General features: G+C 53.6%; 4 protein-coding genes across 4 annotated transcripts; all 4 read right to left on the minus strand.

Annotated features, from left to right (window-relative positions):
- Window positions 1-343: 343 nt before the first annotated feature.
- Window positions 344-1,216, minus strand: MYCGRDRAFT_94759 (uncharacterized protein; the record flags this gene model as incomplete). The annotated part of the gene is made up of 1 exon (XM_003850939.1): window positions 344-1,216. The coding sequence occupies one exon, from the start codon at window positions 1,214-1,216 to the stop codon at window positions 344-346; it is 873 nt and encodes a 290-aa protein (XP_003850987.1).
- Window positions 1,217-2,368: 1,152 nt separating this feature from the next.
- MYCGRDRAFT_94760 (uncharacterized protein) lies at window positions 2,369-3,001 on the minus strand (the record flags this gene model as incomplete). The annotated part of the gene is made up of 1 exon (XM_003850938.1): window positions 2,369-3,001. The coding sequence occupies one exon, from the start codon at window positions 2,999-3,001 to the stop codon at window positions 2,369-2,371; it is 633 nt and encodes a 210-aa protein (XP_003850986.1).
- A 499-nt stretch (window positions 3,002-3,500) lies between these two features.
- On the minus strand, window positions 3,501-6,811 carry MYCGRDRAFT_94761 (uncharacterized protein; the record flags this gene model as incomplete). The annotated part of the gene is made up of 6 exons (XM_003850937.1): window positions 3,501-4,239; window positions 4,706-5,378; window positions 5,948-5,993; window positions 6,184-6,286; window positions 6,493-6,598; window positions 6,784-6,811. The coding sequence occupies 6 exons, from the start codon at window positions 6,809-6,811 to the stop codon at window positions 3,501-3,503; spliced, it is 1,695 nt and encodes a 564-aa protein (XP_003850985.1).
- Window positions 6,812-7,606: 795 nt separating this feature from the next.
- On the minus strand, window positions 7,607-10,590 carry MYCGRDRAFT_94762 (uncharacterized protein; the record flags this gene model as incomplete). Its single annotated transcript, XM_003850936.1, has 7 exons — window positions 7,607-7,764; window positions 7,920-8,074; window positions 8,205-8,266; window positions 8,483-8,564; window positions 8,969-9,379; window positions 10,070-10,288; window positions 10,433-10,590. 7 exons carry the CDS (start codon window positions 10,588-10,590, stop codon window positions 7,607-7,609), a joined length of 1,245 nt encoding a protein of 414 aa, XP_003850984.1.
- Between the last annotated feature and the right edge of the window lie 2,283 nt (window positions 10,591-12,873).

The raw sequence follows: 12,873 nt of genomic DNA on the forward strand, positions 1-12,873 counted from the left end.
ATCGGGTCGCAATGATCGGGGCGATGCACTTTCAAGGGTTCGCGGAGAAACTCAGCCTTGGCTGTAGCGAGCCATCTTGCTGTCATGTTCGAGACTCCGGAAGAGCTGCTTAGTCCCATTGATTCCTGCGATCTTGAAGATGGAATGCTGCGTCTCGTCTTTCATTCATGCGGCTTCCCATCTCGAAGTTCGTGCCGCCCACCTTCCTCGGTCGTGATAGCAACCAAGACGGCCACTCGTAGGAGCTGAGAAATGCAAACACTTCTACCGCAGAGACCACTCTCCGGATGCCTGCCACAACGATCCAATTGCACATAGGCAGTTCGACATTCCGTTACCCTTCTTACTCCTTCAACTCCGGCTTCGTTCTCCTCAAATGCCGCACCTGCTTCCCTCCCCAATCATCCGCCGGCTCCTCCTCCCCCATCCTCTCCCGATACACCTCCAGTCTCAACGCCGGAAACGCTTCTACCGCCACTGTGTAGTCCTTTAGTGTCTCGCCGAAGCTCGCCACTTGACAACTCGTGTTCGCATGCAAGTATGTCGTCTTAGGCAACACGAAGAACTCCTGCATCTTCTGCAACGCTTCCGCGGTGAGATACTCCTTCGGCAGGATATCCAACGGCGCAGTGTGGCAGTAGGTATGTTGTAGCGAAAGGATGATGCGGTGATCCTCCAGCGCGTCGCCCGCGGAACGCGTGATGATGGCTTGGTCGACGTGCTGTAGTTTCCAATAGAAATCGTCCAGACATTCCATGCGGCGAAGCTTCTTGTAGGTGACAGTGTGGTGCCCAACAATGCGGTTGGCTGGGTGGACGACGGAGAAGATGGAGAAGGGCGCGACAATGGTGAGGGTGGCAGCGTGTTTCCAGAGGTAGTCCTCACTCGAAGTGGCGCCGCGCGCGAGCATGTTGTCGTTATAGGTTGGAGACAAAACGTCCGGGGAGGCTTTGCGCAGGTCAAGGAGGAGTGTAAGGCATTCGCGCTTGTGGTAGTATTCGTTGTATATCAGACAACTGTCTGGGAGAGGGTCGGCGTCGGCGTAGGATCCCAGACGTGTGAAGTGGGCAAGTTCGTGGTCGTTGATGGCTTCCACGGCTGCGTGGGACACACCGTCGACATCGCTGTGATTCGGGTGAACGCGAATGCGCAGTGTTGAGGGAAATGTCGTCGGGCGAGGCAGGATAGTTTGGAACTCCGCAGTCGAGGCCAACATCTTGACGACGACAGTCAAGTCTTCGTGTATGAGAATGCGCTTGAAACGTCGGGTGTACACGATGTTGGTTTCGATGAGGTGTTATTTGTAGAAGGGGAAGCAGTTGTTGAGAGGCAGGCGTGGAGTTACAAGGATTGAAGTCGAAGTTGAGGTGGGTCAACTCAAACCCAGGAGGCTGCAGAGAGGGAATTTGGCGCAGACGCTGCCGCTGTACAAATGGATTGCCCCTCCAGAAGTCCGGGACACATGCTCGAGAGATATATAGAGGCTTATAGTCGGGAGTTATCCGCAATTTTGTAAGGGACGGCAGGATGCTGTATAGAGTATGAAGCGACCGGGCATGGCACTGCAGCTTTTCGATGGCCGAATCGGCTCCTTTGCAGCACATTCGTAGTGCTTGAGGAACCTGAAGGCCAGTCGTCTGTAATCGCTTTGTCAAGACTTAAGACCGCGCTCGTTTCAAGCGCACGCGACATGACTTCTTGCGAACATCGAGCTGGAAAAGAAGAAACCGGCAACCCAAACGCACGCGGTTTCATACGATTAGCTTGCTGAGACGGATTCAGGACAGCATGCAATGAGATTGAGAAGGTAACAAATGAAGGTGCTGTACATTTGTCGATTGTACAAGCTACCAAAGAAAAGGCTCCATCTCGAAGAAAGGAGAAAGAGGGAAAGCCGCAACAAAGAAGCAGAAAAATCACGCCAGGGAACGCAAGCAACGAAATAGACCGCTTCTGGATGATGAAGCACAAAGAAAATTCCAATTCTGACCAGTCGCCGAAGAGTACCGCACGGGATGACTCCCGTAGCCAGGTGAGAGACCAGTGCACCTGGCGAGCTTGGCCTGTGGTATCCTGCCCTTGTGTCTTTCGACTCCCAACCGTGGCCGAAATGCCAAGGCGTGGCGATGCCGACGAAGCGTTGTCCAGAACATGAACGTCCTGATAATACCGTCCGACCCTTGATGAGGGTGTCTTTACCGCGGCGTCGCCATGCCCTCATCGCCTCTGCTCCCTTGCAGCCTGCTTGAAGCCAAAGCTCCTCCTAGAGAACCAGCCCAAGACCTCAACGTGCGACTCCTCATTGCGACTGCGTAGCCGACTGATGCCTTTCGTGTTGCTCCCTCTGCTCCTCACGATCTGCTTGTAATCAGAGCTTCTCCCACACCACCAAGCTCCGAATCTGAATATCACAAGTCGCTGCCGTGATCATCGGTCGACCGTTTCGTCTCTGAAATATCCAAATCTCCGCAGCCGCAGCCTCACAGACTGAAAGCAACATGCTCTTGAAGTGCGGGTAGTTGGCGCGCGCAGTTGGACAAACCGTCGACTTAACCTCAATCCACGCGAGGTCATTGACGAAAGCAGTGTTCAACGGGCTGAGGATCTCGTGGAAGAGGGCCAGCGTGGTGCCTCGCGTCTCCGGCCGAGTGGAGTCGCATCCGAACTCCATGAAGAGGAATCCAGGTCGCGAGAGAAGGTACGGTGGTGAAGGAAGGCGACGGTAGCCGGGGACGGTGGCTCTCGGGACGATCTGCTGGGCGCCGGAGGTTCGGTACACGGTTTTGGCGTGCTGACGGCTTGTTGTGGAGAGATGGAACATGGCGATGACATCTTTGCAGTGCTCTGGGTCCACGGCTCGTACTCTTTCCCTGGTCATGTCTCTGCCGCTGTGGGTGGTTGTAAGGCGGAGTGGGGTCAGGACGACTTCTGTGATGATCTTTTGGAGGATGTGGCTTGGGGTGTTGCGCCAGCATGTATTCATTGTCGTGTTCTCCTCCATGTTAGTCGTTGGATTGCAGGCTTCGAGGTTCGACGCAGTTGGAAGGAAGTGGCTGTAGTTGCGTGGTTGGAAGAAGCCGAAGGACAAAAATCTGTGCGGATCACGAATTCGCGGAAGATACACTTCTCAAATCACGTGAGCCTGAGGCATCCATCGTGTATACCCGGAGTCAATCGAGCTACGCAGAGGGGCAACCGGGATAGATTGGTGAGACGTGACAAAACTTTAAGACTGCACGTTGGACAGAGCGTGTCTACATCAAGCCAAAGGCAACACAGCCTCATGCAGAGGGCGATAGCGCACAGCCTGAATGATGGCGCCCCTTTTATCTCTCACAATTTCCTTCATCTGACATCCTCGATCAAGTCTCTGCGTATCCCGCAGACTGAACCTCCTGCGATGCTGACCAGTGCTCTCAAACAATCGCCTTTCTGATCACCGGTACCACTTCGCTTCAGCTGTGCCTTGCAACCCCAGGTGACTCCCACCTTTCTTGTTGTCAAACTCTCTGCTGCTTGTACTCTTCCCAGACAATCAAGCTTCGAATATCCTTCGATGATCCCATACGATAACACAGATGACGACCATCTTCCGTCTCGAACAGCGACGACCACGCGGCGGCTCGGCAGAGCTTCAGCGCAATCTCAGCCATGCGCGAATCCTCCCTCTCCAACCTAGTTTCTGCATCTTGCGAGTGTGGGTTCTCAATCAGCTCCTGCTCAGCGAGAGAGGCCTCAAAGCACGGATGGGTCTCCGACGCGACTTCGATGCGTGCAATGTGGTTGAGTTGTGGCGGGCCCGGGACCTTGACGAACAACGCCACGCTCTTGACCTCATTGAAGAGACCGAGCTGAATCGGAAGAGCATGGTTCTTGTAAATCCAGCGGAAGTGACGCAGGAGACCATGGTGTGGTGAACGAAGCGACTGATGGTAAGCCGTGGTCGCACTCTTGAGCTGAACGTCTTGCAACGCGCCGTGTTTCTTGAGGGTAAGAAGCGCGCTGCGACGCGTGCCGAAGTCGAGGCAGAGGACGCTCTTGAGGGTTTCCCAATCCTCTGGATGGGCGGCGCAAATCTTGCGATTGCTGTGTGTTGGGTGGCCGGGAAGGGCGATGACTTGGAGTGGGGTAAGGACGATCTCGGCAATGACCATGTCGACGAGTTCTTTCGGTGCTGATTGCCAGCGGGTGCTCAGCGTCGGTATGGCCGCCATGATGGGACGTTGCGACAATGAATGCCTTGGTCCGGTAGATAGGGAGGCGGGAGATGAAGTTAGACGGAGGATAAGCGCGGTGCAAAGACGAGATGCAGCCAAGCACTCGTCGGAGCTTAGTGAGGATTGGAGATGCAGGACGCGGGTCGGCACGCTTCTCCCGTATATATCGTACACTTGGAATCATCTGAATTATAGCGACTGGGTATCAGAACTTGAGTGTATGTTCTCTGTCAGAAGGAACATCGGTCCGCGACTGTGCAAACTGCGGTGGCGGCGTCGCCTTCTGCCATTCTTACATCCTCTCAGTCGAATATGGATCAGTGTTTCGCCGGCGTAATGGAGTGTTGTACTGCCGTCGCTCGTTCCGCCGCTTTTCCAAGCAGACATTGTTGTACGGCCAGTACCCTGTACCAAGACCGGACGAGCTTCATCGTTGAAGCTCTCTGACGAACGGCAGTACCTGCTGATCTTGGCATCAACCTTCCTACCAAACGATCAGACGACGAACATCATCTGCCGACCCAAGAGTGCGCTCCAACGGGTAATAGCCGTATTCCCGAAAGATACGATACCAAGCTCTACTACGACACAAGTCGACCACGGACGCCATGAGTCCTCTGTCCTCATTCCTTTTCGCGGTCTTTGCCGATTCCGATGTCGAATCCTCCATCAGCTTCGCCTGGGTTTCTTTCGAGTATAAGCGTGGATCGAGCTGAGAATTCATCTCGATACGTGTAATGGCTTTGAGTCGCGGTGGGCCGGGCGTGTTGACGAAGACCCTCGCCTGGCCGCGGATGTAAAGGTCGCCAATGCGATAGGAATAGTAGTCGTCGATGAACACGTATCCGAAGTAGCGAAGGAGCCAGTGTGGGGTATTGTGGAGCGAGCGATTACGGATCAGTAGGTGTGGCAGGACTGGGACGATCTCCAGCGCGCCGTGCTGCTGGATGATCTGCAATCCATTCTTGCGAGTGTTCGAATTCAGTTGAAGCATGCTCAAGACTTGTCTCCAGTTCGTCAAGTAAACGGCGCAGATGCCGTTGTGGTCCGGGCGCGGGTGGAGTGGAGGAGCAGTAATCTTCAGTGGCGTGAGGACGACTTCTTCGAGAACCATGTCCACGAGCTCTCTTGGTGCTTCCATCCAACGAAGACTCAACGATACTGTGGGTGACATGCTGAACGGAATGCGTGTTCACAGGCGTAGCTCCAATCTAGATAATGAGTGATGAGTACGGAGGAGGAAGAACAAAACTGAAGCTCGGGATGGTATGACATCGTTAAAAGGTTCAGTAGCAAGCAATGGACCATCCGTGGAGCCTCTGGATGTCTCGGGTAATGTAGAAAGGTATCAAGCTCTCTCTGCAGCATGTTGCTTGTTTTCTGGTGAAGACAATCCAGCCGTTGCTTTTAGACGAGTGGATCCAGACCTCGCCAGTCTTGACGGCGAATGAAGCAAACTTGACTACTCCGCGAAATTGGACAGGGAGCTGGATAAATCTTTGTAACGAGCAAACACGCGATGCTGTTGGTTGAATCCGAATATCGTGATGAACTCATCTTGATAACAATCATATCAAACGTCTCGCCCTGCCAGAAGGTAGAACGGTGTCGCAATCCAGCCTTGTCAACAGGAGAGAACACGTCGGCAACGCGTCCAGTTCCTCACCTCCGACGTTCCCCCGCCTATTCAAGGTAAGGTACATAAGGTCCCTCGATTCCCTTCACCTTACCGAAAAAAGCGTCAATGGCGCAGTGGTAGTGAATCACTCCACACAACTAAAAGGTATAGTATAACTTTGCTTTCTCACCTCGCTCTTATTCATTCGTTTATCTCCTTCACTCTTCTTTCTTCGTTTCAATATGATGAAACATGGGTTCTGGATCTGGACTGGACTGGACTTAGGTATGTTGCCCCTCTGGACACCGCTCACAAAGAAACTCCTCGAAGGGAGGTTTCACTGCTCACCAACTGGTGGGCAGAGGTTTTTGTCTTTTGGGAGTACTTTTTGCCAAGACCAGGGAGGGCGGTGGTGGCGGTGAGGATGGGTGCCACGGTTCGATCGTTGATACTTTGAGTGCTAAAGCAGCTCGTCTTTGCCTGACTCCTTTGTGACTCCATCGTTTTGCTCTGTCGCGCGAAGTTGAGAATCGAATTCAGATACAGAGCTATATGCTGGCACAGAGCCTGGCTGCCTTTTTCGGCGGCCGCATCGAAGATGGACGCAAACAGGACGAGAGAGAAATATGAGCGAGAAGAATTCTGTGGATGGCTTACGTGAGTGAGATGCGGCCGACCAATCGTTCTGATCGATTGAACGAACTTGTGACATAAACCATGAGCGTTAGGTACGACTGCAAGAAGATCGAGATGTCACCCCAGCCTAAGCCGACAAAGCATCGATGAACGCCAGACATTAACCGTTCTTAGACTTATCACTTATGCCAGTCCTTTAAAGGAGGCCGTCAAACATCTCGAAATGCGATCTCGATTTCGCCACAGCTTGATCACGTCTACACAAGCCAATGTAGGACCTAGCTGCCTTACTCGAGACGAAGCAGAACTTACCGAGACGAGTTGTTGCGGCAATCACCATAAGCTTCTGTAAGTAGACTGCATTCACAGAGCATGTCGGGAAGATCCCTGGAACGTCAGGACGCAGGAATCGAACTCGACAGCAGCATCGGCCGCATGTAAGATTCTGGGAAAGCAATCTGAAAACAGTGCATCGACATGAGACATGCGTGTGCGGACAGGCCGTGGCATGTCCGCCAGTCTCATTCTTGAGGTACCTTTTAATAGCACAGAAACACCTCGATAGCCTTCAAGTCAGCAAAGGCTGCGTCAGGCAACAACTCGCCCGACATTGCAAGTCAGCGCTACCAATCATGCCCTCCTCCACTCCGTCGCATCACATATCTCTAAGACCTCTTGTCTTTGCGGTGCACACTAACTCGATGGCTACCTCCGTCTCCGCTCGGCCAACTGATCGTATTTGCTTGTAAGTGCTCGCCCGTCCCATTAATGGTTTGATCCCAAGCCTCAAAGTTAAGCCGCTTCTCCTTCCTCTGCAAGGAGGAGATCATTCTCGGATTATTGTAGCTGCATTGCATCTCAGCCGCAAATTCTTCTCCTTCGACACCAGTCCAATAGTTCCACCGTACAGCTTGCTTTTGGTCGAGTTGAGAGTAGCGTATTGCTGCTTTGGTTTGTTCTTGGATGTCGCCAGGGCGTTGTGGTTTGTAGGTGAACTCTGCTGGGTCTGGATCAGGCTATTGCCTCTATGAAGCATCGTCGTTTTGCACCGTGGTAGAGACCTGCATTGACATGGCCTTCCGACGTACGTATAAGAGCTCACGATTGAGCGTGCAGTGGCGCCGATGCTTTCGATCTAGGACATTTCCCAGAACTCGCTCTCCTCCAAGTCGTCCTCCTCCGAGTCGTCCTTCTCCGAATCGTCCTCCTCCGAATCGTCCTCCTCTCCGTCCGACACCTTATCTCCCGAGGGGATGAGATTTCGCCAGTCGTAGAAGTCGCATGTCGGAGGATCTGGGATAGGCTGGCAGTAGTTCGGAGGAGAACACCTCGACCATTGAGACCAACAGCGCAGACATCGATCAATGTCGTAATTGGCGTCGGTGGGGAAGGACCCGCTATGATCGTATCGCAGGCCTGTGAGAGAGGATCGATATCGGTCTTCTTACTTCGAGGAATAGCATGTACGAATGGCGCTGCCTCGGGTCGCGATTTAGTGCTATGTGAGGGCGACGCATTTCCGTCTTCAGAGGGAGTCTGAGCTGTGCTCTTCGGTCCAGTAATGAGCGGCGTAGTATTAGCGTACTCGAACTCGAAGCATATCCTCTGGGGCATGTCGGGTGGACAGCGTACCTGCGCTTGAGCATGAGTCGATGACCCCGCCGAAGTCGCAATGCACGCGACGAGGTCATGCTGCGAATTCGGCTTCAGTCGTGACGCATTTGTTAACAGACCTTTGAAGGGTGGCGATCGTTCCCTTGACCTTGGTGATGCGCTTCAGTTCGAGGACTTGAAGCTATTCGACGAATGCGTCTCTGGATCAATTATTGCACTGCCATCGCTGCAAGGACTACATCGTTGATCGAAGGCCTATAATAAACAGCAGTGCTTTAGATGATGTGTGCTGTAAGGAGAGCCGATGGGAGACCGCCTTTGTATCGTCTTCGATACTTCTCGGAGGCCGAACAAGTTTACACGATATTGCTATCGGACCAGTGAGGGTCGTACTGACCTCGTCTCTCTGCGCTTCACTCTCGCCACCAGCTACACTCCCCATAGACTGGCCACGTTGCTCCTTGGTCCGGTCTCCGGCACTGGGAACAGAGAGCAATCAGTTTCCCACGCTTGGTTGGAGGCTGAACGAATTCACAGAATGATGAGATTGAAGAAGTAAGCTCCGCACCAACGTCCTCTCTCTCCATTTCATTTCGCCGCCATCTACTCGCTCCATACCCTCGCCATCCTCTTCACTGCTTCCGTCTCTGGCCCAAACAACGGAGACCCATCACTCCTCCTCCCAAAATAGCAAGGCCCTCACGTGCGCCATATCCACAAGCGAGGCCGCAATACACCCTCCGCTCACCGTTAAAAACATCCAGCATCCCAGCGCCCATGCCCGTACACAAACCCTCGCCGCCGACCCCGCCACCTCAATATCCGTCGCCTGCATCGGGGACGGCTTCACCCCAATAATCTCGAACTTCTCCACCGCTCTCACCGCCCCGGGCACCGGCATCCGCACAAACACCTCACATCGTCACGGTCCATCCTATCCTCCACAGAGACAAACACCCATCGAAAATGCGCCAGCAGCGCCCAACTCGGCTGCGGCCCAAAGTGCGCCGTGTACGCCACTCCCGGGTCAGTCTTGTGCTCAATCGCGCCGTTGGTGTTGAGGGCGTGGATGACCGCCCGACGGGTCGAGTGGTTGATGGCGAGGGCGGAGAGGACGACTTGCCAGGCGTTGGTGGAGGGCGGGTTGGTGGTTTCGAGGGCGGAGATGTAGCGGTGGTGGAGGTAGGAGTGGGCGTGGACTTTCAGCGGGAGGAGAGCGGTCTCGACGAGGATCATGGTGGTGATTTCGAGAGGGATGGATTGCCAGACGGCGCTCATTGGTGTGGTGGTCATGCTGATGGTGTGTTGGTGTGGTGGTTGGTGTGGTGGGTTGTGATGATGTTGAGAGGCGGGTCGGAGAGACCGATGGCGATGATGGTGAGGAGTGCGAGAACCATGAGGAATGCGAAGGCAATGATGATCGTGAGGGCCTCATTCGTGCCGGCCAGCTCCTGGGCGATGCTGCGGAATGCATTGACCATCTCAGCCATCTCGAGGGGCACCATGGTGGTGTGGCATTGGAAGCCCAGTTTGTTGCAGAGCAGATGCAGAGCAGATTGGTAACAGACATTCTGGCAGTTGTTGATGACTCGCTGTGGTTGATGAACAGAAGATGACGGACAAGGTGCTTGAATGCTTGAAGAAGGTCGGACGTGAATGTTGTTGGATCAAGGTCTAGGTCGGAGAGGAAGTGACATGCTTTGTCGCTCATCAACCGCAGACGCAGTTGTTGGAGGCTCAAGGTCTTGGAATCTGGTCTACGGTGCGCCAAAAGGGTGAATGAGGACAAGTCGGCAAACGGCCGAACGCGCGGAACTGGTTCAGAGTCTTGTAAAGCAGGACGCTTTTGATCTTCGGATACTCCGAACGAACGAGGATACCGTACCACTATATGAACAATAACCTCGAGCTCTGTTTCTGGCCACAGGCATCATATCCCAGCAAAACGACAAGTCTACGATGCCCTGTCAAGCCTGTTGCTCACATTATAGTCCCAACCTTCCCTGGCCGGCGGAGTGTCCTGCCCGTACACTCCTCCGTGAAAGCTTTGATTCGATTGGATGGCAAACTGTTGCCATCATCGTCTGCTTCACACTCTCGTGCCGATGCCATGACAGTCTCTCGCAAGTCGTAGAAATGTAAATCCTCAAAGTGACAGGCGTGGAGATGAATGCGCAGCGTCGAAAGTGTTCGCACCGATCTCCTTCACGTCGCGAGTACAGCGAGAAGCCTTGTACAGCTAAAGTGTCTCCCGGATTTTCGATCCGTTCTAGACACTGCCTCGAGGTCGTTTCCATCACGTCCTTTTTCTCTTGGCTATGTTCAGCGTGGCTGGCTTTGATCATACCAGGCTCCGACTGCCGTGATGATTGCCGTGTAGTTGCCATATCCCATGGACACCACCACACCCCTGTGTACTGAAATCCCACAGCTTGCATGTCCTCCGGCATATCTGCTCTTGTCTTTTCCACGCTTGCCAGCAGCCACCGATGTGTTGCAGCCCATAACACTCCCGGACAGGCATCACCTGCACTTTGCTTCTACAAACCACCCCTTTATCCGGTCCTCAATTGCAGCGTCGCTCCGCACATCAGCGTTCCTGCAACCATCATCCTTTACATCGTACCGTAGCTGCAGGACACCTCGTCTTGCTCATTGTTCCACAAAGGGCACCTTGATAAAGAGCCTGACATCCTGTACTCCCTTCACCAGGGTCGTCTTCGTCAAAACCCCCATGAATGACCCTCGCCCATGCTCGAGCAGCGCCATCCGTGGTTCGAATTGTGTCGTCAGCAGACTAGCCTCACCGTCGATCTCGGCCATGTCATCGAATGCACCATAGATATCGAGGGTGCGGATGAGCTGCTTCCGGGAGGAATGGGAAGTATGACATTCCGAGCACGTACCTCTATTCTCGGAGCTTGGATGTCCCGATGCGCCCATCGCCTTCGGCGTTTAGCTTGCCGCTAGCCGAAGGGTCGGAGAGGCATGAGTGCGGTTCCGATGAGGACCATGGTGACCAGCTCGATCAATCGGTTTTTCCACACGGAGCTCACGTTGCTCTTGCGAGAGTTCTGCGTTGGCGCTGTGAAATGCGCTGTTCAGGTGTTAGGCATCTCGACTTGGGGTGCATGGTGTGCATGAGTGAGGGGAAGGCTGTAGGAAGTCGTATTGGAAATGTAGGCGTTACAGTAGGAGAAGATATGCGGCTCCATTGTGGATATATTCCGTCGCTGACTTAGAACTGGACTCCGCCTGAACTCGGGACGGAGTGGTCGATCCTTAGACAGTAGCAAAGATGAGTAGTGCCTTACGTTATCTGTTCATTGCGACGATGGAACGGAAGAGGCAGGAAAATGAGGAAGAAAGAGAGGATTCCATGGAGTGGTTAAGATCGTTGAGTTTCGGATCCGACGAAGGCCGCAGAGAACACTCATTGAGTTGAAGCATTGAACTTCCCTTCACATTTGCTTATCCTGTCCATTCCTCGCGACCAGTCTCTGGAAGACTGCAACAGCAACGCTCGGTATGCCAGCGCCATTTTGACTAAATGCCGACAACTCCGACGCCATGTTTCATGGGCCAATGCTGGGTATCTCTCGCCAAGGTCTTCCTCGACCGCGCTTCCTCGGCTTCATGCTGCCGTGAAATTTTTCCCTCTGCTTTCACGCCGGCCTGAAGATGAGCCGCCGAACATCAAACCCATCTCCAGCGGCATTGTGCATCAACCACCCACCCACAGTCCGGAACATCCACGACACCGACCCTGCGACACTGCGCCAAAATTCCATCTGTTCCTCAAGCTCGTCAACGCTCCGTCCACGATGATCACCAGCATGAACATGCTCGATACGCCCGACGTTCCTCATCGCTTCTGGGATCGGCATAGTGACAAAGATACCAATATCGGCATCACACCTCACCATCGGAGACCACAAGTCGCGATTGATGTACACCCACCGGAAGTGTCTGAGCAGCCACCAGGTTAGCTCAAGGCGTTGTTCTCGGGGACCTCGACCCGAGCTCAATCGGATGTGCTCGATAGCGCCGTGGGTCTTAAGGGTGCGGATGATGTCGGTGCGTATGGAGGAGCAGATGGACAAAGTTGTGCGGACCTGCTGCTACTTCTCCGGATCGATGGCCTGGATGCGCTCGTGATGACGGATGCTTGTGGTGCATCCATGGAGCTCGAGAGGTAGCAGAGCATTGTGGGCGATGATCATACTGGTCAGCTCGACGGGAAGACGCTTCCAGACTGCGCTCATCTTCATTTTTCGGTTCGACTCGTCCAGGAGCTCTAAAGTTCTCTCTTCTTCTTCGAGGTGTTCGCGCGCACGCCGGCGGCGTTCGAGGTGTCCTGAAACCATCGTGAAAGTCTAACGTTGATTGGGGCGGTGAAGTCGACTTTCGAATGTGAGTTCGTCTTCAAAGACCTGAGCCTCGTTGCTTAGCCAAAACTCGACTTCACATCGGTTCTGGACGTAAGATTCTTCGCGTCGGTTCGGACGATGAAGTATTTGCTGGAGTAACTTCGGTTGATGAAGTGTTGTGCTCGGAGGAATACGTGTTGGTGATCACGACGAGCCGGATTTTCTGCTTAGTCAAGATTTGAGCTCACGTCGACCAAACTGGAAGATGTGCGCTTGAAGTGGCTCAATTTGACTTCCACAAGGACTCTTCAACGTTACGTCAATCATTCGTTTGCAGCTTCAGGGCTTTATCCCTATGGTCTCGTGCATTTTCCCTGCGTAGCTGATCCACGGCCAACAGCTAGCATACGAGAAAGAT

Source organism: Zymoseptoria tritici, chromosome 7, assembly GCF_000219625.1.
Source record: "Zymoseptoria tritici IPO323 chromosome 7, whole genome shotgun sequence".
Taxonomy (NCBI): Eukaryota; Fungi; Ascomycota; class Dothideomycetes; order Mycosphaerellales; family Mycosphaerellaceae; genus Zymoseptoria; species Zymoseptoria tritici.